The sequence below is a fragment of the Myxine glutinosa genome, chromosome 1, assembly GCF_964187855.1.
Source record: "Myxine glutinosa chromosome 1, kmMyxGlut1.1, whole genome shotgun sequence".
Taxonomy (NCBI): Eukaryota; Metazoa; Chordata; class Myxini; order Myxiniformes; family Myxinidae; genus Myxine; species Myxine glutinosa.
In genome coordinates, this window is record NC_136261.1 from 105,262,322 (window position 1) to 105,285,390 (window position 23,069).

At 46.5% G+C, this 23,069-nt stretch overlaps 1 protein-coding gene across 3 annotated transcripts in view; it reads left to right on the plus strand.

The window, feature by feature from the left end:
- LOC137427223 (serine/threonine-protein kinase SBK1-like) overlaps nt 1–23,069 on the plus strand; it is a 52,343-nt gene that overhangs the window by 23,428 nt on the left and 5,846 nt on the right. For all 3 annotated transcript variants that reach the window (XM_078775613.1, XM_068116525.2, XM_078775610.1), the window contains one exon: nt 8,999–9,201. In XM_078775613.1, coding sequence (XP_078631739.1) covers nt 8,999–9,201 — 203 coding nt within the window. The remainder of the gene's footprint in view (nt 1–8,998; nt 9,202–23,069) is intronic.

The following is a 23,069-nucleotide window of genomic DNA, read 5'->3' on the forward strand; positions in this document are numbered from 1 at the left end:
GGCAGTTAAGACCGAAAAATAGGGCGTATCGTTCATTTTTTCAGGAAAGCACCAAATTTGACACAGATGTAGTATGGACCTATACAATTGTTTTCCTGAGGGGCGCCCACAAATTCAGAACCCCTGGTGGCCGCCATATTGAATTTCAACATGACCCCCTCTGTGACCTATTTCCCTCAATAACTTCTATACTATGAGCGATAACACCACAGTTCCAGTATCTTACCCCATGTTTTCATGGTCTCTGAATCCAATGGGATCAATTGCATAAAGATTGGCATCCATCATCTTTAATTTCAAGATGGCTGCCATGGTGTTTTGTTTCCATTTTCCTTGAATCTCTCATAGTATTTTAGGTAAAATTTCAATTCCAAGTGATACACATTGTTTTATTGGTCTCTGATAACAATGGAATGGTATTAATTAATCAAAGTTACACACAGTTGCAGTTTTAACTTAAAATATTGTGGGCACTTGAAAGGTGGAGGCTCTCGCACAGACGCGTAGTACTACAAGCACTGTCCATCGCAGTCACACAGTGATGTGCAGGGCAGATTTGCCTTGGAGCATTTACAGTTGCCTTTACAGGCCGACTTACAATGGCAGCTTGTAAGCTCTGAACATGCCTCCTGTATCAGTGGTATTGTGGTCCAAATTGGTGTCCAAGAAGTCCCTGTTTTCATCCAGCCCAAATCAGCTGGTGATGGAAGTTCTGGGTAGGGCACAAATGCCTGACTCCATACGTGTCCAGCCTGAAAACATGCACGTTTTAGGTGTTGTTCAAAGGCGTCTGCTGTTGGGGGAATGTGATCAATTGTTCTTGCCTTCTTCGTGAACAAGTGTCGGCGCATATCATTCACTGTCTTTATCTCGGTAGTCCGGTCATAGAGGATGGCAACATATCTTTCTAGACTCGGACTTCCTGCGGCCAAGGCCAGTGGCAATTTTATGGATGGCAAGGTAGCGGTAGCTTTTACCAGTGCCAATGGCAATCCAGAGTTCCTCCACACCGTGTGACTGGTAGGTAAAGTAGTGTGCTATTGCCAAGACCACAATATCAGAATCTACAGTTTGAATCAATACCCGTTTTCTCCCCTTTTTCACGGCATCCAGGACATTTTTTGGGATTTTTTTGAATTTTCTGAATTTTTGGGCGCCCCTCAGGAAAACAATTGTATAGGTCCATACTACATCTGTGCCAAATTTGGTGCTTTCCTGAAAAAATGAACGACGCTTCCTCTTAACTGCCTAACTCTTCTTTCTGAAGGCCTCAGAGAGCTCTTTTGATCTTGGTATGGTGACGCCACACACTTCAACAACAAAGAGCAAACCAAACTAAATGTCTGAGGTTTAAATAAGACAGGTTCCTCCAAGATCCTCTCTAACGATGTTCTAATCATTTGCACCTGAGCTGGTGCACCTGATTCTAATTTTAGGTATTTGAAGTAGTGATAAATGTAGGTGTGTACTTACTTTTTCCACATGCGAAATTTGCATTTATGTTTATTTAAATTATACAATGGACTACAAAATGTAAATGTTTCATGATATTTGTTATATTATACCACCTTTATCTATCAATATTGTTGAAATGAAGATCAAATAGCTGTATGTTGAAATATGTTGAAAGAGTCAAAACTTTACATGGGGTGTACTTACTTTTTCACGTGACTGTACATGCAAAAGTTTATTTACCAACTCTATATATATATATATATATATATATATATATATATATATATATATATATATATATATATATATATATACACACACACACACTAGTAAAAAGCCCGTCAAAAATGACAGGTTGGAACAGTTTATTTGACTGTACACCCTTGTGAGCATGCCAAAGTCTGAAGCCTCGGCTGAGTGTCAGATGTGCTTATATCTTCTTTATATATTTAACATCCTGCGGACGTAAATGATCACTCTTTTTATGCGTGCATTGCACACCAGGTGCAGTGAATTTCACCTCCTGCATCTTGTATTTATTGTTGTTTTTTAATGCTCTGTACACCGACCCTGAGGATCAGTTTGCGAGCATTAATAAGAACAATTCCATTAGAAGACATAATTACAGTTTTATGGAAAATGTTTTTTCGAGTCTGTTTTATCCTCAAAAATAGACCATATTGAACACACATTCGTGTTAAACGATTGGCCTTTAAAACTTACCCTAATAAAGGACAGACATCTGTACAAGCACACAAACACACAAACTGACATTGTGTTTTACATGGTAGATAGTTTATATATATATATATATATATATATATATATAGTTCCGGATTTGGGGGAGGTAGGGATCATGAGGGGAGTTGTCAAATCCACTATCCAGCCGATGAACCGTGGATAATTTTGTGGTGCGGCGTGGCCGGTTGCTGAGCAACCACGGACACTGTCTAAAACCTTTAATTCAGGCAGGATCCAGCGTCTGAATCCGCTTTTACCTTTACCTTTCCGGCGAATTAAACCCCCTAGATTGAATACCATGCTCTCAATGTCCCACTGCGATTACCAAAGGGTTCAGCGATACCGTAAGTGGAAACGTTGGCTAATGGCTACTCACAATGAAATGGCGGGGAGACGTCCCTGTTCTACACACTATGCTTAACCAATGTGACCTAACAATCAGATAGTTTGTAAAATGTTTATTAAGTTAGCAAAAGGCAAGTATTTACAAGACAGTGTCACAAGAGCAAAGTTCTTACCCCAAGAACAGAAGCCCGTTGTTACTCAGTCACTTATCACAGGTTGACAAAACAGGCGCCTCAGTAATTCCGAGTAGACAAGGTAAGGAAGGGGGGTAGACAGAGAGAAAAGTAAGAGGTGTATTTTAGGCCTCTCACTCACCAGTCGTAAGCCAGCGGGCTTACATTGGTCCCAACAAAAAAAGGGGTAAGGGAAGAAAAAAGAGGAGAGAGTAGGTGGTGATGCGACGAGTGGAGAGGGGTGCAGGTGGTGACTGCATGTGGCTTAGAGGTAATAGCTTGAGGTGTGACAGTCAGTGTGCTACGAAAAGAACAATTGGCGCTTGTTTGATAGCTCAATACGTCCAAAGTGAACAAAGTAGATTAGGGAAAGGAAGAGACAGTTATCCTGAGTCAGTGTGTATGGCCAACTCGTCTAGGAATTCTCACTGGCTGGGCCGGTTCTTTGCACAGAACCTCGCTCCTCACGCTCTGTCACTAGCCCTCTGCTGCAATTATAAGCTCTTCTCATACCAATAGTCCATTCACGTAGATCCCCAGACGTGTCAGCCACTTTCTTAGCTAAAGCCCGTTTTTATAGGCCATAGGGAGGAGTGGCACTGCATTTGTGCAGCTTATTTCGGGTTCATGAGCGCTGTGGCATTGCTGTTAGGCTCGACTAGGGCTTTGCCTTCCCATTGGCCTTCCCTACCTCCAGGCGATGTTCATTGGTTGCATGCAGGTTCTGCAGCACGGCTGGTGACCAAAACATGGCATCGGGCATCAAAGTCGTCATTGATGTTGCTATTGGGGTTCGGCCAGCTGCCCGGTGCGGAGATCCTCCTCTGTCCTCCGCCTTGCGCCTTATGTCTGTATGTGCCCCCAGGGTCTCTGGAAACCGTCACAATATATATTTTATGTATGTGTGTGTATATATACATATATATATATACACACACACACACACACACACACACACACACGCCCTCCATTGGTATTGGAACAGTGAAGTCAAATTTGTCTCTATTGCTGTATACTCAAGAAATTTGGATTTGAGATCAAAAGATGAATATGAGGCAAGAGTACAGAAGGTCAGATCTTATTTCTTGGTATTTCTATGGATATATGTTTTACCATTGTCGAACAATAGTACTTTTTATGGTCAGTCTCTCTATTTTAGACAAGCATAAATATTGGTTACATATACATATATACATAATAGTGGGGCATGCTTTCACACTGCAAGCAACTAATAGGTGGATCTTATGTGCAGACATGATAAATATAAGCTTTATATATTTGATGATGTGGATTGTGAGATAACTTTACATTCAAGAGCATTAGGTGAAAATGATATGTAAGCCAAAAGACAAAGTAAAAATGTTGCATATTCATGATTAACTTAATCAAACAATGACCTGAAAAATGGCAAGTCATGTGACCAAAAATGCAATATAATTAAATATGCAATATTTAATGCTTTGTGTGCTGTAATTACTACGATTACTTGGTAATCAACAAATTACAAATTACAATTGCTACTTAGTAATTAGCATTGTTTAAAACATAAAAATACTTAAGCACATCATGGATCAGAGACAGACATAGGCATCACTTGTAATTGCTTCCTTTCTAATTAATGTATAAAGTCCGGTCTCCTTCGACTGTTTTAAAAGCCCATTGTGGTTGCATTCTGCGAACAGATAAATGACTCAAGTAAATCAACAATTAGCGATTGGAATGTGCTCTTTATTTATAACTTTAGAGCTATAGTAATGTTTAATATCAATACAGCAAAAGTCATCACCCTTCAGGTGAACATGTCTGGCACAAACTGCATATTTGCTGGTGAACGTGATATTTATTGTGGTCTCCCAGATTGTTTTGTATCCTTAACCTAACCTGTAGTCATTGACTTCACATGACAGTTTCTTATGGTCTTAGGGTTGAGAACAGCATTTCTGCCATCCTCATTTATCCACCACTTTTGAATTTGGACATCTGACTGCCATACCTCATACCTTGATGCAAAGTGTGCCTGTTCTCGTACACCCAAACATTCAGTCATGATTGGTCACCTGCAAATAAAATAAAACGGTATTGGTGAAGAATAAAATATTAAATGGAAAATTGTAAAGACTAATTATTAGATCAGTGAAACCATATTGCAATAGCTGCTTCACTTGAGGGGAAATGACAAATAAAAATAGGTACTTATACCTTGCAGATACCTGTATATATACAGACTTGGCATTTAATATGGAATTTTTTTTTTTTTTGACTTAGGTTTGCTTTCTGCACTCAGTATATCAATCTGATGAGTTTATTTTACCCTTCGGTGATGTCTTTGTTGAAAGAACCATGTCACTGATTGTCTTTCGCAGCAAGAAGTCAATAACAAGATTATATCACAGGTGGCGTGACAAAATGTAAGGACAGGTACATTTGACGATTGGCTTCACAATCGGGTATATAAGGGTTGTTGCGTTCTGTATTAGTGGAAAACAACTGCTGCACGTCTACAAAAGTTATTGCTGCTTCCTCTGGAGATGGTCCGTCAACTTGACAATGCTGTTTGTCATGGAGTGGTAGCTTTACGAAATTCTGGCATGAAACAGCGTGCTATTGCTCGGCAGTATGGCATCACTCAAGATCAGGTGTTAAAGATCCTGAAACGAAATGCTCAGAGGGGTGTCCCTACTCCAATACCAAGGCCAGGACGTCCACACAGAACCACAAGGAGAGATGATCGCCAGCTGCACCGGTTAGTCCGCAATGGCCGTACCAAGTCAGCTAATCGGCTTAAGGCTGAGTGGCAGCATCTGACAAATGGGCCTGTATCCAGAAGGCTAGTCAACCAACGACTGGTTCAAGCAGGCTATCGTGCCAGGCATCCCCTGAGAAAGCCGCGCCTGACCAGACAACACAGCCAGCGCCGATTGCAGTGGGCCAGAGAGCACCGTCAATGGCAGCCAGGACACTGGAATCACGTGACCTTTAGTGACGAGTCTAGATTTCTGGTCTATCGTCAAGATGGCCGTGTCCGAGTGCGCAGACAAGTGCATGAAGCCCACAATGAAGATTGTATAGTGCCAAGAGTCCAAGCTGGAGGTGGTGGGGTGACCATTTGGGCTGCTCTTCATGCAGGGGGCAAAACTGACCTGGTTGGTCTGAATGGAAACCTGAACCAGTTCAAGCACAGGGCCATTCTGGAAGAAACATTGCTTCCATTTGCTCGTGCAGCCTTTCGAGGAAACTTTGTCGTCCAAGATGACAATGCACGGCCTCATCGTGCTCGCATGATCCAACACTTTCTTGCTGACTGTGGTGTAGAGCACATGGAGTGGCCTGCCATGTCCCCGGATATGAATCCGATAGAGAACTTGTGGGCAGAATTAACGCATCAAATCGACAACTTGGACCAGCAGCCTACCTCTGTGTGTGAATTGCAGCAGGCTATTGTAACTGCATGGCAAGCGATTCCTGTCCAAACCTTGGCAAATCTCGTGAACAGCATGCCTCGACGTGTACGTGCTCTCCTGAATGCTCGTGGGGGTTACACGAAGTACTGAACTGTAATTTTACTGTCCGTAATCCCAGTCATAATTTAGCTTTTGTTTTTGTTGAAATTTTTTTGGGCTAATGTGCAAAATAAAGAGATACTTCTGGAAAACGTACAGAAGTTTAATACAGTAATGTCCGTGAATTGAGTTCGATATCAGTTTACATCACTTTCAAGGATCAATTTATTTGCTTCGAAATGTCAAATGTGGTTTTTGTTTCTTTTAAAGGTCACATTAACAAAATCTAGAATAATTTCAACATAATTCCAATGAACTTTTGGTTCTAAGTCATCTTGAAAAGTAAGTTCACTCCCACAAAAAAATATTCCATATTAAATGCCAAGTCTGTATTATGTATCGTGGGTGGGTAGGTGGGTGATCTTCTACAAAGCATGCAACACGTTCGTTTAAGACATACCTTTATTTGGGCAGTGTACTGGCAGCTAACAGCCTGTTGGCGACAATAAAAAAGAATAACCCGTGTTACGTGCATGAAGCAAAAACATACCTACTGCTTATAATTCAAAACACCTCACTGCACTGGAAACGTTGGGGACAGGACTACTGTACCTTAAAGGGTGTGGACTTGTAATACCCTCATCCACCTAGAGGTGGCGCTACATGATACACATTTACATTGAGAATTTGGGTCTCTCCCTTCCTGCCCTCCACCCCCCTCCCCAGACTACAGACCACCGGGGCAAAGAAAAAAAAGAACACCCCTACACACTAAATGTGGTCATGCTGATCCTAGGCAGCAAGTCTGGATGTAATCGGGCCAGAACTGTAGAAGTGCGACAAACAAACAAGAAAGACGTCATGCAGAGCACAATACTTGCTAAATTCCCAACCCCCTCCTCAAAAAAGGTTGCCATGGATACATCAAATTCTCCATTTTGTTGACCCTTTGACCTTTTCACCTAAAAAATAGTTTGTTTCCCAATTCAGTGAGCACTATGCAATTGCTGTTTAATTTCCAAGTCAATTGGATGAAAATTGACGATTTTGTCAGAATTGACGATTTTGTCAGTTTTATCAGTTTTGTCAGATTTTGTCAGAATTGACGATTTTGTCAGATTTTATCACATGAAAATAGATGATGTGATGATGATGATGATGTGAATAGATGATGAATTTGACCTTGAGTTGACCTTTAACCTCAAAATAGTTTGATTCCCAATTCAGTGACCCGATATGCAAATCCTGTTCAACTTTTCAAGTCAATCGAATGAAAAAATGACTTTTAGAAATTCGACCTCAGGGTGACCTTTGACCTCAAAATCAATAGGCTTCTCAGTTGCGACGACCTCTACAACTTGGTGAGGTTCCATGACCATCGGTTTAGAATTGTGACCTGTATGCGATTGACAAACAAAGAAACAGACAGACAAACGAATAACAAAGTCGACTGATCAATATACCTGCAAATCTTCGATTTTGCAAGTAACAAACACACAACCACACACCGGTCCGTGAATTATAGTGAGGATACGGTATCTCGCTCTATTGCGAGAATTTTGTTCATAAAACGTAAGAACGCCCTTGTATCAGTAAATTTGTTGGATCAAATTCTCATGACGCACATAATTCTATCTCACTTCAAATTGGCAGTTATTTCCCCATTATCGAACATGACTGTGAGTAGTGATTGCAATAAAAACTCGTCTAAAAAAACGGACTTCCATACAATTATCCAACAACAACAGCAACCCTCACACCTGTGTACTTCAGAATAGCATGAGGAAAGTGCTCAGCTGGGAATACCAAGCAGCTGTCTTTTCAGGAGAACAACAAAATCTCAACCAATGCATTTATCCGACACACACCTTATAATTATGAGACAAGTTTTTATTGATATCTCAGGGTCAAATCCTGTCACCTGTATAACTTTGAGCCAATACCTCAAGATCAGAGGGCAATTCCTCATGAACCTTTGACCTTCCTTGACCCTTGATCTTCTTTCTTCATCTTCTTTTACTGCTTTTGTGCCTCATAGTTGCAAAATAATTGATTTTAAAAACGATGGGATTTTAAACACTATGTGGTTGGCAGCTCCGGAGTATTATGCGGAGCCATTGATGTTTAAAAGTGCTTCTGATGAGAAAAGACAGGCCATGTGATGATTTCTGGTGAAAGCCCAATCAAGGGATATGACCGACATTGCTAACCACACCTTGAGCAGAACAACAGAGGCACGCATTGCACACGTTGTTGGAGGTAGAGTCATGTCTAAAAGACAGGCACCACAGTGTGAAGCTCGATGGCATCTGCTGATCTGTGTGCTCTTGTCAAGTATATAAATAGTAAATAAAATAAGCTGAATCTCTTTTCGCACAGCGGCAGACGAGCCCAATCCGTCCGACACACACCTGGTATCACCGAGCCATGGCGGGGAAACAGAGCCCTAGTATGTTGGATTACTCTGGAATTTCAAGCGGATGCATTACATGAGAATGCGGTTTAGCCAAACAAAGAACGTTAGTAACACTAAGCAAGTGGGAAAATAGCCACATCTTGTGGACAAATGCATGTCACACAATCTTTCTACATGCCTGTCTCCTGGCAAGTTCAAACCATACTTTCCATGTCTTTATCCCAGTAGCCTCTCCGTTATCCACATAGTTTCTGTTGCTATGACAGATCATCTTTGCTAAGACTTAAACAGATTGCTTGCCCTATGCGCATTTTTATCTTTCCCGCACACAGTTTTAATGTTGTTGCTGTTTGTACATTGTTCTGCAGGAAGAAAAGTAGCCCTGAAGTTTTTGAAGAAGCCCTCTACAAAACTGAAGGCCTTCTTACGAGAATACAGCATCACAAACTATCTCTCTACAAACCCGTTTATCATAAACACATTCAGCGTCACCATGGAGACGGACGACGCATACGTTTTTGTTCAGGAATATGCACCAGCGGGTGATTTGTTTGACATTATTCCCCCACAGGTGAGCTGCACAGTGAAGGTAATGTGTGCCAATTCAATTAATCATTCTTTTTTCATGATTATTGAATGGTTTTTCATCCTCACCCCACCTGCTGCCCTACATACACGTCCATGTAGAATCTCCGATTCTCCCTCACCCCTTATCCGACGACCCTACGGCTTCTGTCTCTCTGCCCTATCCTGAACTCAGTCCAATTACTATTTTCAATCTACGCTTTAAAATGAAACTGATATTGGAGTTTCAAATAGAAGAAAGAACATAATCCTAATTATGATGGGATGAATTACATTACTTGTAATGAATGCTCTTATTTATAAGTCTGTAGCGGGGTGATCTGTGTCCTTGTACCGGCTTCTAGTCTATCCTACAATTCCTCTGCGTGTACAAAAGTTTCCAATTACCCATGTCCTCTCTTCGTTTGCTACATGATCCTTCATGGTACGAGATGTAAAAGGTGCATTACCCCCTACCCCATTACCCCTAACAATTATTATTGTTGCGAGCTGGGCCTCTGCTCCTAGCTCCTCCACAAGCCTCGACATTGCATCCCAAAAAATAGTCAGAGGTCCAACACTTAGTTTACGTCATACAAACAACACCACTCAACAAGCCTAGCATTCACAAAATACGTATGAAACACACAAAACATAGAAGAAAATACAATTAATTAAACAAATTTTAAACCCAAACACCTTTGTATCTTACATACCATATATTTTAACCATTTTATAATGAGAATTTAGCGGTTTTACACCGTGAAAATCTCTAATCTGTAATCGTCTGTCAAGCTGCCTGCATTGCCCTCTAAATTATCCTTCCCACTAGGCAACGTGATGCCGACCAATTATTCTTCCCACCAGTCGGAACCCCCACGGACCCGGGTGCAAGCCTTTATGCCAGCACGTGCACTCGTGCCACGAAACCCGGCACTTGTGCTGCGACCCACATGGGACATCATGAAGAGCTCCCGCGGTCACCACTTCCACGACGGCCGTCACACCCACTTCGGCCGTGCCGTCAGCACAAGCCACATCACCTGAACGGCACACCTTGCGTGCCACGCGTCATGCCGTGCCCTCGTCGGCGTTCTTTAAAATAGTTTGAACAGTCGTCGGTGGCAAAACAAGATTGTGGGTGATATCGGCTGGTCATTCACCATTCGTACTTCATTACACTACGTCTAATTTGACATCCATAGTTACACTACTGCATTGCCGCTTATGCGCAGGTTCACCCTTTTTGTTACCACTTCGTTTACCACTCATTGTTCAATGATTACTGCAGTAAAGTACACAAAGATATTTAAAAAAAATACAGTACAGTACTGTACGCAGAGGCATTAAGTCCAACAATGCACAGTGTGAGATAGAGTCTGAGAGGGAAAGGATGCAGTGCATTATGGGGTGGAACGCTGGGAAGCTGGTACGCAAAGCATTGTGGGGTGGAACGCTGGGAAGCTGGTATGTAAAGCATTGTGGGGTGGAACGCTGGGAAGCTGGTATGTAAAGCATTGTGGGGTGGAACGCTGGGAAGCTGGTACGTAAAGCATTGTGGGGTGGAACGCTGGGAAGCTGGTATGTAAAGCATTGTGGGGTGGAACGCTGGGAAGCTGGTATGTAAAGCATTGTGGGGTGGAACGCTGGGAAGCTGGTATGTAAAGCATTGTGGGGTGGAATGCTGGGAAGCTGGTACGTAAAGCATTGTGGGGTGGAACGCTGGGAAGCTGGTACGTAAAGCATTGTGGGGTGGAACGCTGGGAAGCTGGTACGTAAAGCATTGTGGGGTGGAACGCTGGGAAGCTGGTACGTAAAGCATTGTGGGGTGGAATGCTGGGAAGCTGGTACGTAAAGCATTGTGGGGTGGAATGCTGGGAAGCTGGTACGTAAAGCATTGTGGGGTGGAACGCTGGGAAGCTGGTACGTAAAGCATTGTGGGGTGGAATGCTGGGAAGCTGGTACGTAAAGCATTGTGGGGTGGAACGCTGGGAAGCTGGTACGCAAAGCATTGTGGGGTGGAATGCTGGGAAGCTGGTATGTAAAGCATTGTGGGGTGGAATGCTGGGAAGCTGGTACGCAAAGCATTGTGGGGTGGAATGCTGGGAAGCTGGTATGTAAAGCATTGTGGGGTGGAATGCTGGGAAGCTGGTACGCAAAGCATTGTGGGGTGGAATGCTGGGAAGCTGGTACGCAAAGCATTGTGGGGTGGAACGCTGGGAAGCTGGTACGCAAAGCATTGTGGGGTGGAACGCTGGGAAGCTGGTATGTAAAGCATTGCGGGGTGGAACGCTGGGAAGCTGGTACGTAAAGCATTGTGGGGTGGAACGCTGGGAAGCTGGTATGTAAAGCATTGTGGGGTGGAATGCTGGGAAGCTGGTACGCAAAGCATTGTGGGGTGGAATGCTGGGAAGCTGGTACGTAAAGCATTGTGGGGTGGAATGCTGGGAAGCTGGTACGTAAAGCATTGTGGGGTGGAATGCTGGGAAGCTGGTATGTAAAGCATTGTGGGGTGGAATGCTGGGAAGCTGGTATGTAAAGCATTGTGGGGTGGAATGCTGGGAAGCTGGTACGTAAAGCATTGCGGGGTGGAACGCTGGGAAGCTGGTACGTAAAGCATTGTGGGGTGGAATGCTGGGAAGCTGGTATGTAAAGCATTGTGGGGTGGAATGCTGGGAAGCTGGTATGTAAAGCATTGCGGGGTGGAACGCTGGGAAGCTGGTACGCAAAGCATTGTGGGGTGGAATGCTGGGAAGCTGGTACGTAAAGCATTGTGGGGTGGAATGCTGGGAAGCTGGTATGTAAAGCATTGTGGGGTGGAACGCTGGGAAGCTGGTATGTAAAGCATTGCGGGGTGGAACGCTGGGAAGCTGGTACGCAAAGCATTGTGGGGTGGAATGCTGGGAAGCTGGTATGTAAAGCATTGTGGGGTGGAATGCTGGGAAGCTGGTACGCAAAGCATTGTGGGGTGGAATGCTGGGAAGCTGGTATGTAAAGCATTGTGGGGTGGAATGCTGGGAAGCTGGTACGCAAAGCATTGTGGGGTGGAATGCTGGGAAGCTGGTACGCAAAGCATTGTGGGGTGGAACGCTGGGAAGCTGGTACGCAAAGCATTGTGGGGTGGAACGCTGGGAAGCTGGTATGTAAAGCATTGCGGGGTGGAACGCTGGGAAGCTGGTACGTAAAGCATTGCGGGGTGGAACGCTGGGAAGCTGGTACGCAAAGCATTGTGGGGTGGAACGCTGGGAAGCTGGTATGTAAAGCATTGTGGGGTGGAACGCTGGGAAGCTGGTATGTAAAGCATTGTGGGGTGGAACGCTGGGAAGCTGGTATGTAAAGCATTATGGGGTGGAACGCTGGGAAGCTGGTATGTAAAGCATTGCGGGGTGGAACGCTGGGAAGCTGGTACGCAAAGCATTGTGGGGTGGAACGCTGGGAAGCTGGTATGTAAAGCATTGTGGGGTGGAACGCTGGGAAGCTGGTATGTAAAGCATTATGGGGTGGAACGCTGGGAAGCTGGTACGCAAAGCATTGTGGGGTGGAACGCTGGGAAGCTGGTACGTAAAGCATTGCGGGGTGGAATGCTGGGAAGCTGGTACGTAAAGCATTGTGGGGTGGAACGCTGGGAAGCTGGTACGCAAAGCATTGCGGGGTGGAACGCTGGGAAGCTGGTACGTAAAGCATTGTGGGGTGGAATGCTGGGAAGCTGGTACGTAAAGCATTGTGGGGTGGAACGCTGGGAAGCTGGTACGTAAAGCATTGTGGGGTGGAACGCTGGGAAGCTGGTACGCAAAGCATTGCGGGGTGGAATGCTGGGAAGCTGGTACGTAAAGCATTGTGGGGTGGAATGCTGGGAAGCTGGTACGCAAAGCATTGCGGGGTGGAACGCTGGGAAGCTGGTACGTAAAGCATTGTGGGGTGGAACGCTGGGAAGCTGGTATGTAAAGCATTATGGGGTGGAACGCTGGGAAGCTGGTATGTAAAGCATTGCGGGGTGGAACGCTGGGAAGCTGGTACGCAAAGCATTGTGGGGTGGAACGCTGGGAAGCTGGTATGTAAAGCATTGTGGGGTGGAACGCTGGGAAGCTGGTATGTAAAGCATTATGGGGTGGAACGCTGGGAAGCTGGTACGCAAAGCATTGTGGGGTGGAACGCTGGGAAGCTGGTACGTAAAGCATTGCGGGGTGGAACGCTGGGAAGCTGGTACGCAAAGCATTGCGGGGTGGAATGCTGGGAAGCTGGTACGTAAAGCATTGTGGGGTGGAACGCTGGGAAGCTGGTACGCAAAGCATTGCGGGGTGGAACGCTGGGAAGCTGGTACGCAAAGCATTGCGGGGTGGAATGCTGGGAAGCTGGTACGTAAAGCATTGTGGGGTGGAATGCTGGGAAGCTGGTACGCAAAGCATTGCGGGGTGGAACGCTGGGAAGCTGGTACGTAAAGCATTGTGGGGTGGAACGCTGGGAAGCTGGTACGCAAAGCATTGCGGGGTGGAATGCTGGGAAGCTGGTATGTAAAGCATTGTGGGGTGGAACGCTGGGAAGCTGGTATGTAAAGCATTGTGGGGTGGAACGCTGGGAAGCTGGTATGTAAAGCATTGTGGGGTGGAACGCTGGGAAGCTGGTACGCAAAGCATTGCGGGGTGGAACGCTGGGAAGCTGGTATGTAAAGCATTGCGGGGTGGAACGCTGGGAAGCTGGTATGTAAAGCATTGCGGGGTGGAACGCTGGGAAGCTGGTACGCAAAGCATTGCGGGGTGGAACGCTGGGAAGCTGGTATGTAAAGCATTGCGGGGTGGAACGCTGGGAAGCTGGTATGTAAAGCATTGTGGGGTGGAACGCTGGGAAGCTGGTATGTAAAGCATTATTGGGTGGAACGCTGGGAAGCTGGTATGTAAAGCATTGTGGGGTGGAACGCTGGGAAGCTGGTACGTAAAGCATTGCGGGGTGGAACGCTGGGAAGCTGGTATGTAAAGCATTGCGGGGTGGAACGCTGGGAAGCTGGTATGTAAAGCATTGTGGGGTGGAACGCTGGGAAGCTGGTACGCAAAGCATTGCGGGGTGGAACGCTGGGAAGCTGGTATGTAAAGCATTATGGGGTGGAACGCTGGGAAGCTGGTATGTAAAGCATTGTGGGGTGGAACGCTGGGAAGCTGGTATGTAAAGCATTATGGGGTGGAACGCTGGGAAGCTGGTATGTAAAGCATTGTGGGGTGGAACGCTGGGAAGCTGGTACGCAAAGCATTGCGGGGTGGAACGCTGGGAAGCTGGTATGCAAAGCATTGCGGGGTGGAACGCTGGGAAGCTGGTACGCAAAGCATTGCGGGGTGGAACGCTGGGAAGCTGGTATGTAAAGCATTGTGGGGTGGAACGCTGGGAAGCTGGTACGCAAAGCATTGCGGGGTGGAACGCTGGGAAGCTGGTACGTAAAGCATTGTGGGGTGGAACGCTGGGAAGCTGGTACGCAAAGCATTGTGGGGTGGAACGCTGGGAAGCTGGTACGTAAAGCATTGTGGGGTGGAACGCTGGGAAGCTGGTATGTAAAGCATTGCGGGGTGGAACGCTGGGAAGCTGGTATGTAAAGCATTGTGGGGTGGAACGCTGGGAAGCTGGTATGTAAAGCATTGTGGGGTGGAACGCTGGGAAGCTGGTACGCAAAGCATTGCGGGGTGGAACGCTGGGAAGCTGGTATGTAAAGCATTGCGGGGTGGAACGCTGGGAAGCTGGTATGTAAAGCATTGCGGGGTGGAACGCTGGGAAGCTGGTACGCAAAGCATTGCGGGGTGGAACGCTGGGAAGCTGGTATGTAAAGCATTGCGGGGTGGAACGCTGGGAAGCTGGTATGTAAAGCATTGTGGGGTGGAACGCTGGGAAGCTGGTATGTAAAGCATTATTGGGTGGAACGCTGGGAAGCTGGTATGTAAAGCATTGTGGGGTGGAACGCTGGGAAGCTGGTACGTAAAGCATTGCGGGGTGGAACGCTGGGAAGCTGGTATGTAAAGCATTGCGGGGTGGAACGCTGGGAAGCTGGTACGCAAAGCATTGCGGGGTGGAACGCTGGGAAGCTGGTATGTAAAGCATTATGGGGTGGAACGCTGGGAAGCTGGTATGTAAAGCATTGTGGGGTGGAACGCTGGGAAGCTGGTATGTAAAGCATTGTGGGGTGGAACGCTGGGAAGCTGGTACGCAAAGCATTGCGGGGTGGAACGCTGGGAAGCTGGTATGTAAAGCATTATGGGGTGGAACGCTGGGAAGCTGGTATGTAAAGCATTGTGGGGTGGAACGCTGGGAAGCTGGTATGTAAAGCATTATGGGGTGGAACGCTGGGAAGCTGGTATGTAAAGCATTGTGGGGTGGAACGCTGGGAAGCTGGTACGCAAAGCATTGCGGGGTGGAACGCTGGGAAGCTGGTATGTAAAGCATTATGGGGTGGAACGCTGGGAAGCTGGTATGTAAAGCATTGTGGGGTGGAACGCTGGGAAGCTGGTATGTAAAGCATTATGGGGTGGAACGCTGGGAAGCTGGTACGCAAAGCATTGTGGGGTGGAACGCTGGGAAGCTGGTATGTAAAGCATTATGGGGTGGAACGCTGGGAAGCTGGTATGTAAAGCATTGTGGGGTGGAACGCTGGGAAGCTGGTACGCAAAGCATTGCGGGGTGGAACGCTGGGAAGCTGGTATGTAAAGCATTGCGGGGTGGAACGCTGGGAAGCTGGTACGCAAAGCATTGCGGGGTGGAACGCTGGGAAGCTGGTATGTAAAGCATTGCGGGGTGGAACGCTGGGAAGCTGGTATGTAAAGCATTGTGGGGTGGAACGCTGGGAAGCTGGTATGTAAAGCATTGCGGGGTGGAACGCTGGGAAGCTGGTATGTAAAGCATTGTGGGGTGGAACGCTGGGAAGCTGGTATGTAAAGCATTGCGGGGTGGAACGCTGGGAAGCTGGTATGTAAAGCATTGCGGGGTGGAACGCTGGGAAGCTGGTATGTAAAGCATTGTGGGGTGGAACGCTGCGAAGCTGGTATGTAAAGCATTGCGGGGTGGAACGCTGGGAAGCTGGTATGTAAAGCATTGCGGGGTGGAACGCTGGGAAGCTGGTACGCAAAGCATTGTGGGGTGGAACGCTGGGAAGCTGGTATGTTAAAGCATTATGGGGTGGAACGCTGGGAAGCTGGTATGTAAAGCATTGTGGGGTGGAACGCTGGGAAGCTGGTACGCAAAGCATTGCGGGGTGGAACGCTGGGAAGCTGGTACGCAAAGCATTGCGGGGTGGAACGCTGGGAAGCTGGTATGTAAAGCATTGCGGGGTGGAACGCTGGGAAGCTGGTACGCAAAGCATTGCGGGGTGGAACGCTGGGAAGCTGGTATGCAAAGCATTGCGGGGTGGAACGCTGGGAAGCTGGTACGCAAAGCATTGCGGGGTGGAACGCTGGGAAGCTGGTATGTAAAGCATTGTGGGGTGGAACGCTGGGAAGCTGGTACGCAAAGCATTGCGGGGTGGAACGCTGGGAAGCTGGTATGTAAAGCATTGTGGGGTGGAACGCTGGGAAGCTGGTATGTAAAGCATTATGGGGTGGAACGCTGGGAAGCTGGTATGTAAAGCATTGTGGGGTGGAACGCTGGGAAGCTGGTACGCAAAGCATTGCGGGGTGGAACGCTGGGAAGCTGGTATGCAAAGCATTGCGGGGTGGAACGCTGGGAAGCTGGTACGCAAAGCATTGCGGGGTGGAACGCTGGGAAGCTGGTATGTAAAGCATTGTGGGGTGGAACGCTGGGAAGCTGGTACGCAAAGCATTGCGGGGTGGAACGCTGGGAAGCTGGTACGTAAAGCATTGTGGGGTGGAACGCTGGGAAGCTGGTACGCAAAGCATTGTGGGGTGGAACGCTGGGAAGCTGGTACGTAAAGCATTGTGGGGTGGAACGCTGGGAAGCTGGTATGTAAAGCATTGCGGGGTGGAACGCTGGGAAGCTGGTATGTAAAGCATTGTGGGGTGGAACGCTGGGAAGCTGGTATGTAAAGCATTGTGGGGTGGAACGCTGGGAAGCTGGTACGCAAAGCATTGCGGGGTGGAACGCTGGGAAGCTGGTATGTAAAGCATTGCGGGGTGGAACGCTGGGAAGCTGGTATGTAAAGCATTGCGGGGTGGAACGCTGGGAAGCTGGTACGCAAAGCATTGCGGGGTGGAACGCTGGGAAGCTGGTATGTAAAGCATTGCGGGGTGGAACGCTGGGAAGCTGGTATGTAAAGCATTGTGGGGTGGAACGCTGGGAAGCTGGTATGTAAAGCATTATTGGGTGGAACGCTGGGAAGCTGGTATGTAAAGCATTGTGGGGTGGAACGCTGGGAAGCTGGTACGTAAAGCATTGCGGGGTGGAACGCTGGGAAGCTGGTATGTAAAGCATTGCGGGGTGGAACGCTGGGAAGCTGGTACGCAAAGCATTGCGGGGTGGAACGCTGGGAAGCTGGTATGTAAAGCATTATGGGGTGGAACGCTGGGAAGCTGGTATGTAAAGCATTGTGGGGTGGAACGCTGGGAAGCTGGTATGTAAAGCATTGTGGGGTGGAACGCTGGGAAGCTGGTACGCAAAGCATTGCGGGGTGGAACGCTGGGAAGCTGGTATGTAAAGCATTATGGGGTGGAACGCTGGGAAGCTGGTATGTAAAGCATTGTGGGGTGGAACGCTGGGAAGCTGGTATGTAAAGCATTATGGGGTGGAACGCTGGGAAGCTGGTATGTAAAGCATTGTGGGGTGGAACGCTGGGAAGCTGGTACGCAAAGCATTGCGGGGTGGAACGCTGGGAAGCTGGTATGTAAAGCATTATGGGGTGGAACGCTGGGAAGCTGGTATGTAAAGCATTGTGGGGTGGAACGCTGGGAAGCTGGTATGTAAAGCATTATGGGGTGGAACGCTGGGAAGCTGGTACGCAAAGCATTGTGGGGTGGAACGCTGGGAAGCTGGTATGTAAAGCATTATGGGGTGGAACGCTGGGAAGCTGGTATGTAAAGCATTGTGGGGTGGAACGCTGGGAAGCTGGTACGCAAAGCATTGCGGGGTGGAACGCTGGGAAGCTGGTATGTAAAGCATTGCGGGGTGGAACGCTGGGAAGCTGGTACGCAAAGCATTGCGGGGTGGAACGCTGGGAAGCTGGTATGTAAAGCATTGCGGGGTGGAACGCTGGGAAGCTGGTATGTAAAGCATTGTGGGGTGGAACGCTGGGAAGCTGGTATGTAAAGCATTGCGGGGTGGAACGCTGGGAAGCTGGTATGTAAAGCATTGTGGGGTGGAACGCTGGGAAGCTGGTATGTAAAGCATTGCGGGGTGGAACGCTGGGAAGCTGGTATGTAAAGCATTGCGGGGTGGAACGCTGGGAAGCTGGTATGTAAAGCATTGTGGGGTGGAACGCTGCGAAGCTGGTATGTAAAGCATTGCGGGGTGGAACGCTGGGAAGCTGGTATGTAAAGCATTGCGGGGTGGAACGCTGGGAAGCTGGTACGCAAAGCATTGTGGGGTGGAACGCTGGGAAGCTGGTATGTTAAAGCATTATGGGGTGGAACGCTGGGAAGCTGGTATGTAAAGCATTGTGGGGTGGAACGCTGGGAAGCTGGTACGCAAAGCATTGCGGGGTGGAACGCTGGGAAGCTGGTACGCAAAGCATTGCGGGGTGGAACGCTGGGAAGCTGGTATGTAAAGCATTGCGGGGTGGAACGCTGGGAAGCTGGTACGCAAAGCATTGCGGGGTGGAACGCTGGGAAGCTGGTATGCAAAGCATTGCGGGGTGGAACGCTGGGAAGCTGGTACGCAAAGCATTGCGGGGTGGAACGCTGGGAAGCTGGTATGTAAAGCATTGTGGGGTGGAACGCTGGGAAGCTGGTACGCAAAGCATTGCGGGGTGGAACGCTGGGAAGCTGGTACGTAAAGCATTGTGGGGTGGAACGCTGGGAAGCTGGTACGCAAAGCATTGTGGGGTGGAACGCTGGGAAGCTGGTACGTAAAGCATTGTGGGGTGGAACGCTGGGAAGCTGGTATGTAAAGCATTGTGGGGTGGAACGCTGGGAAGCCGGTACGCAAAGCATTGTGAGGTAGAATTCTGGAACGCAAAGCATTGTGGGGTGGAATGCTGGGAAGCTGGTATGTAAAGCATTGTGGGGTGGAACGCTGGGAAGCCGGTACGCAAAGCATTGTGAGGTAGAATTCTGGAACGCAAAGCATTGTGGGGTGGAACGCTGGGAAGCTGGTATGTAAAGCATTGTGAGGTAGAATTCTGGAACGCAAAGCATTGTGGGGTGGAATGCTGGGAAGCTGGTATGTAAAGCATTGTGGGGTGGAACGCTGGGAAGCCTGTATGCAAGGCATTGTGGGGTGGAACGCTAGGAAGCTGGTATGCAAAGGATTGTGGGGTGGGACGCCTGGTAATTTGTCTTCTGGCCAATGGACATTAATGCAGGGAATTGTCGGATGTACTCGTATCATGAAAATGTTCCTAAGTAACCTATGTCACAGATACCATCTGGCGATACCTGCTTAACATCAAATGGCACGACCGTGTTCCAAACGAAAGTCTAATGGAGATGATTGGTGACCGGTGATGCCTCAGCAGTAGCAACGTGATGGAGCACAAGGCAGAATGGCTGGGCCATGTGATTCGGCACAGCGGACTGGCAGTAGCTGTCGTGGATGGTTTTCCGGAGGGATGTCATCATTCGTTAGGCTGAGCAAAGATGTGTTGGGTTGACAACATCCGAGAGTGGTCAGGCTGCAATATCACTGATCTTAATCCTTATCTCGGACACATAATATACTTTCTTTTGCCCTGATCGCACAAGTTTTACGTTTTACATCTGGGGCGTATTACGTCATTTCAAAAGTCGTGTATTAGTAACAAGTGTAGGCCAGTTCGGTAACAAAGAATACAGCTTTCAGCACTGGATACTAAATGGCTTCCATTGGGGACTGAATGCAACTGCTGGAGGATAAAAAAAAAGAAGAATATAATGCGTTGCATTTTGGATACGAGCAACGGTAACTGCCCCTATGGGCGGGGCTTCAATTGGGAGGCCCAAATGAAAAGGTAAAATATCAGAAATTGAAGGCTTTTTTTTTATTTTAAACGATTTATATAAACATCCGTTAAATCATATCACACGCAAATCATCAAAATCTTGGATGAATGATGCACATGGATGAATGCACTTGGATGAATGCACAAAAAAATCCTAACGAATGATGAAAATTGGAAAAATTGGAAATTGGAAAAACAATATAGCCTATTTTACTCCAAGGGGTCCCAGGATTACCCACCCAAAATATCGTTGCGATCGGTTCAGCCGTTTTTGCGGTACCTGGGAACGGACGGACAGACATTTGGTGAATTATAGTAAGATTCGTTTTCAGACACTGAACAGTAAGATTCAGACAAAAGACTAAACAATTGAGGCAAGTATGCCATAATCTTACACAGCAAACATATGAAACAAACTCTATAAAGTAAAATCTGTATGTCTAGGTCAACCTGTTCAGCAACAAAACTCGTCCAAGTCAGTTCGGTAACAAAGCCAGTGGCCTTCAGTACTGGGCACTAAATGTCCTTTCCATTGTGGTCTATTTACAAAGCTGCTGGAGAAAAAAAACAATTTCATTTGTTACATTTCGGATATTGGTTTTCAGACACTGACAGATAGGATTCTAACAAAAGACAACACACTTGAGCCAAGTACTGCAGGCTGTAATTTATACATTGCAAACACATGAAGCAAATTATATAATGTAAAATCTGTAAATCTATATACGACATACACAACATAATAAATACAAAAATGCAAAAACACACAATATTTAACCTCCAAGCTTGTAACATTAATTATATAGTGTTGGAAAAATAACATTGAAATTAAAATAAATGTATTTCCTCTGATGAAAGTTGTAAAGTTCTGCAGAATGACAAATGACAGGTTTTTAGCTCACCTGGGACATAGTTCCGGGGAGCTTATGCGATGGCGCGTAGTCCGTCACTCCGTAAACACTTGCAACTTCTTCTCCAAAACTGCTGATGGGATTGTGACCAAATTTGGCACAAATTATATCTGGTATGTTGCAACTCAAGTTTCTTCACGGAATTAAAAAAAATCAGGATCTAAGTGGGTCTTCCGGGGGTCCCCCAAAATATAAATTTGCTTTTTCCTCTGAAACTACAAACATTATTTTGATGAAACTTGACCACAACCTTTGTCACCCATGATGTACCAAAGTTTGCTCACGGAATTAAGAAAATCGAAGTCTAAGGTGGTCTATGGGGGGGTCAACGTGGGTTCAGGTTTCACCCCCCCCAAAATATGTATTGGCTTTCTTCTCTGAAACTACACACACGATTTTGATGAAATTTGATCACAACCTTCATCACCTGTGATGTACCAAAGTTTGTTCAACGTAAAAGTTTGTTCACGCCATGTAACAGAGGACCATGGGTCATGATGTTGGATGACACGATATGGCAGTGTGCTTGAAAATTGAAGCCCTGGAGGGAAGTGAGACAGAACAGCCTCTGGTAGTTCCATAGAAGGGAGAAGTGAGTAATAAAAGAGTTGCAGTGTGGCGCCAGCTTGCATTTTAGAACTTTAAGGAGGAGGGGGTGTTGCCCCGAATACTGCATTTACATATAATTTAGCCACCCTGGTTTAGGTTTTCAAAGCATTCTTGCCCACATTTTATCCTGACCCTACAGACGAATGGGATGAAGTCTGGCCGCAAATGCGTAGGCGTATTCATATGGTTTCAAACTGATAGGCCGATGCAGAGGGGAGGTTGCAAAATATGGCTGGGCCGCTGACGCAATTGCCCTCATTACCAGTCATCTGATACTCATTTTTCCAACCTTGGAAGGATGACAGGCTGAGTCAACCCACTTGTTGTAAATTCAACGGTTTGACAGGGGCTCAAACACAGGACCCTAAGATCTCAAGCCAGCCACCTTAACCGTTAACACCAGGCTTGCAGCTTATCACTAAGATATGATAAATATTGAAAATCTGAAATCGCTCATAGATTAAACATTTCTCTCAGGCCTAGCAGCACACTTCAGGCCACGGACTCGACTAGGGAGCCTGGGCAGGTTAGTCGAGCCTATGTTATGAAGTGCGCTGTAAGGCCCGAGAGAATGCCTGCACCCATGGACAGAATGTCTACTTAATATTTTGCAACTTTTCTCTTAACTTCTGCCAGATATGTGCTTTCAAAATGTGCCAAAGAATAATTGGGAATGTGTTAAACCCCAAAAAATGGCTTTTTTTTTAATGCCGTGAACAAACTAACCCGAACATCAAGAAAAAGGTCATGGGCAGGGTCCAATGCGTGTAAAATTATATAAAATTTCCTTGGAGAATATAAAACCAATATATATATATATATACAGACTTGGCATTTAATATGGAATATTTTTTTTGTGGGGGTGAACTTACTTTTCAAGATGTCTTAGAACCAAAAGTTCATTGGAATTATGTTGAAATTATTCTAGATTTTGTTAATGTGACCTTTAAAAGAAATAAAAACCACATTTGACATTTCGAAGCAAATAAATTGATCCTTGAAAGTGATGTAAACTGATATCGAACTCAATTCATGGACAGTACTGTGTTAAACTTCTGTACGTTTTCCAGAATTATCTCTTTATTTTGCACATTAGCCAAAATTTTTTTCAACAAAAACAAAAGTTAAATTACGACTGGGATTACGGACAGTAAAATTACAGTTCAGTACTTCGTGTAACCCCCACGAGCATTCAGGAGAGCACGTACACGTTGAGGCATGCTGTTCATGAGATTTGCCAAGGTTTGGACAGGAATCACTTGCCATGCAGTGACAATAGCCTGCTGCAATTCACGCACA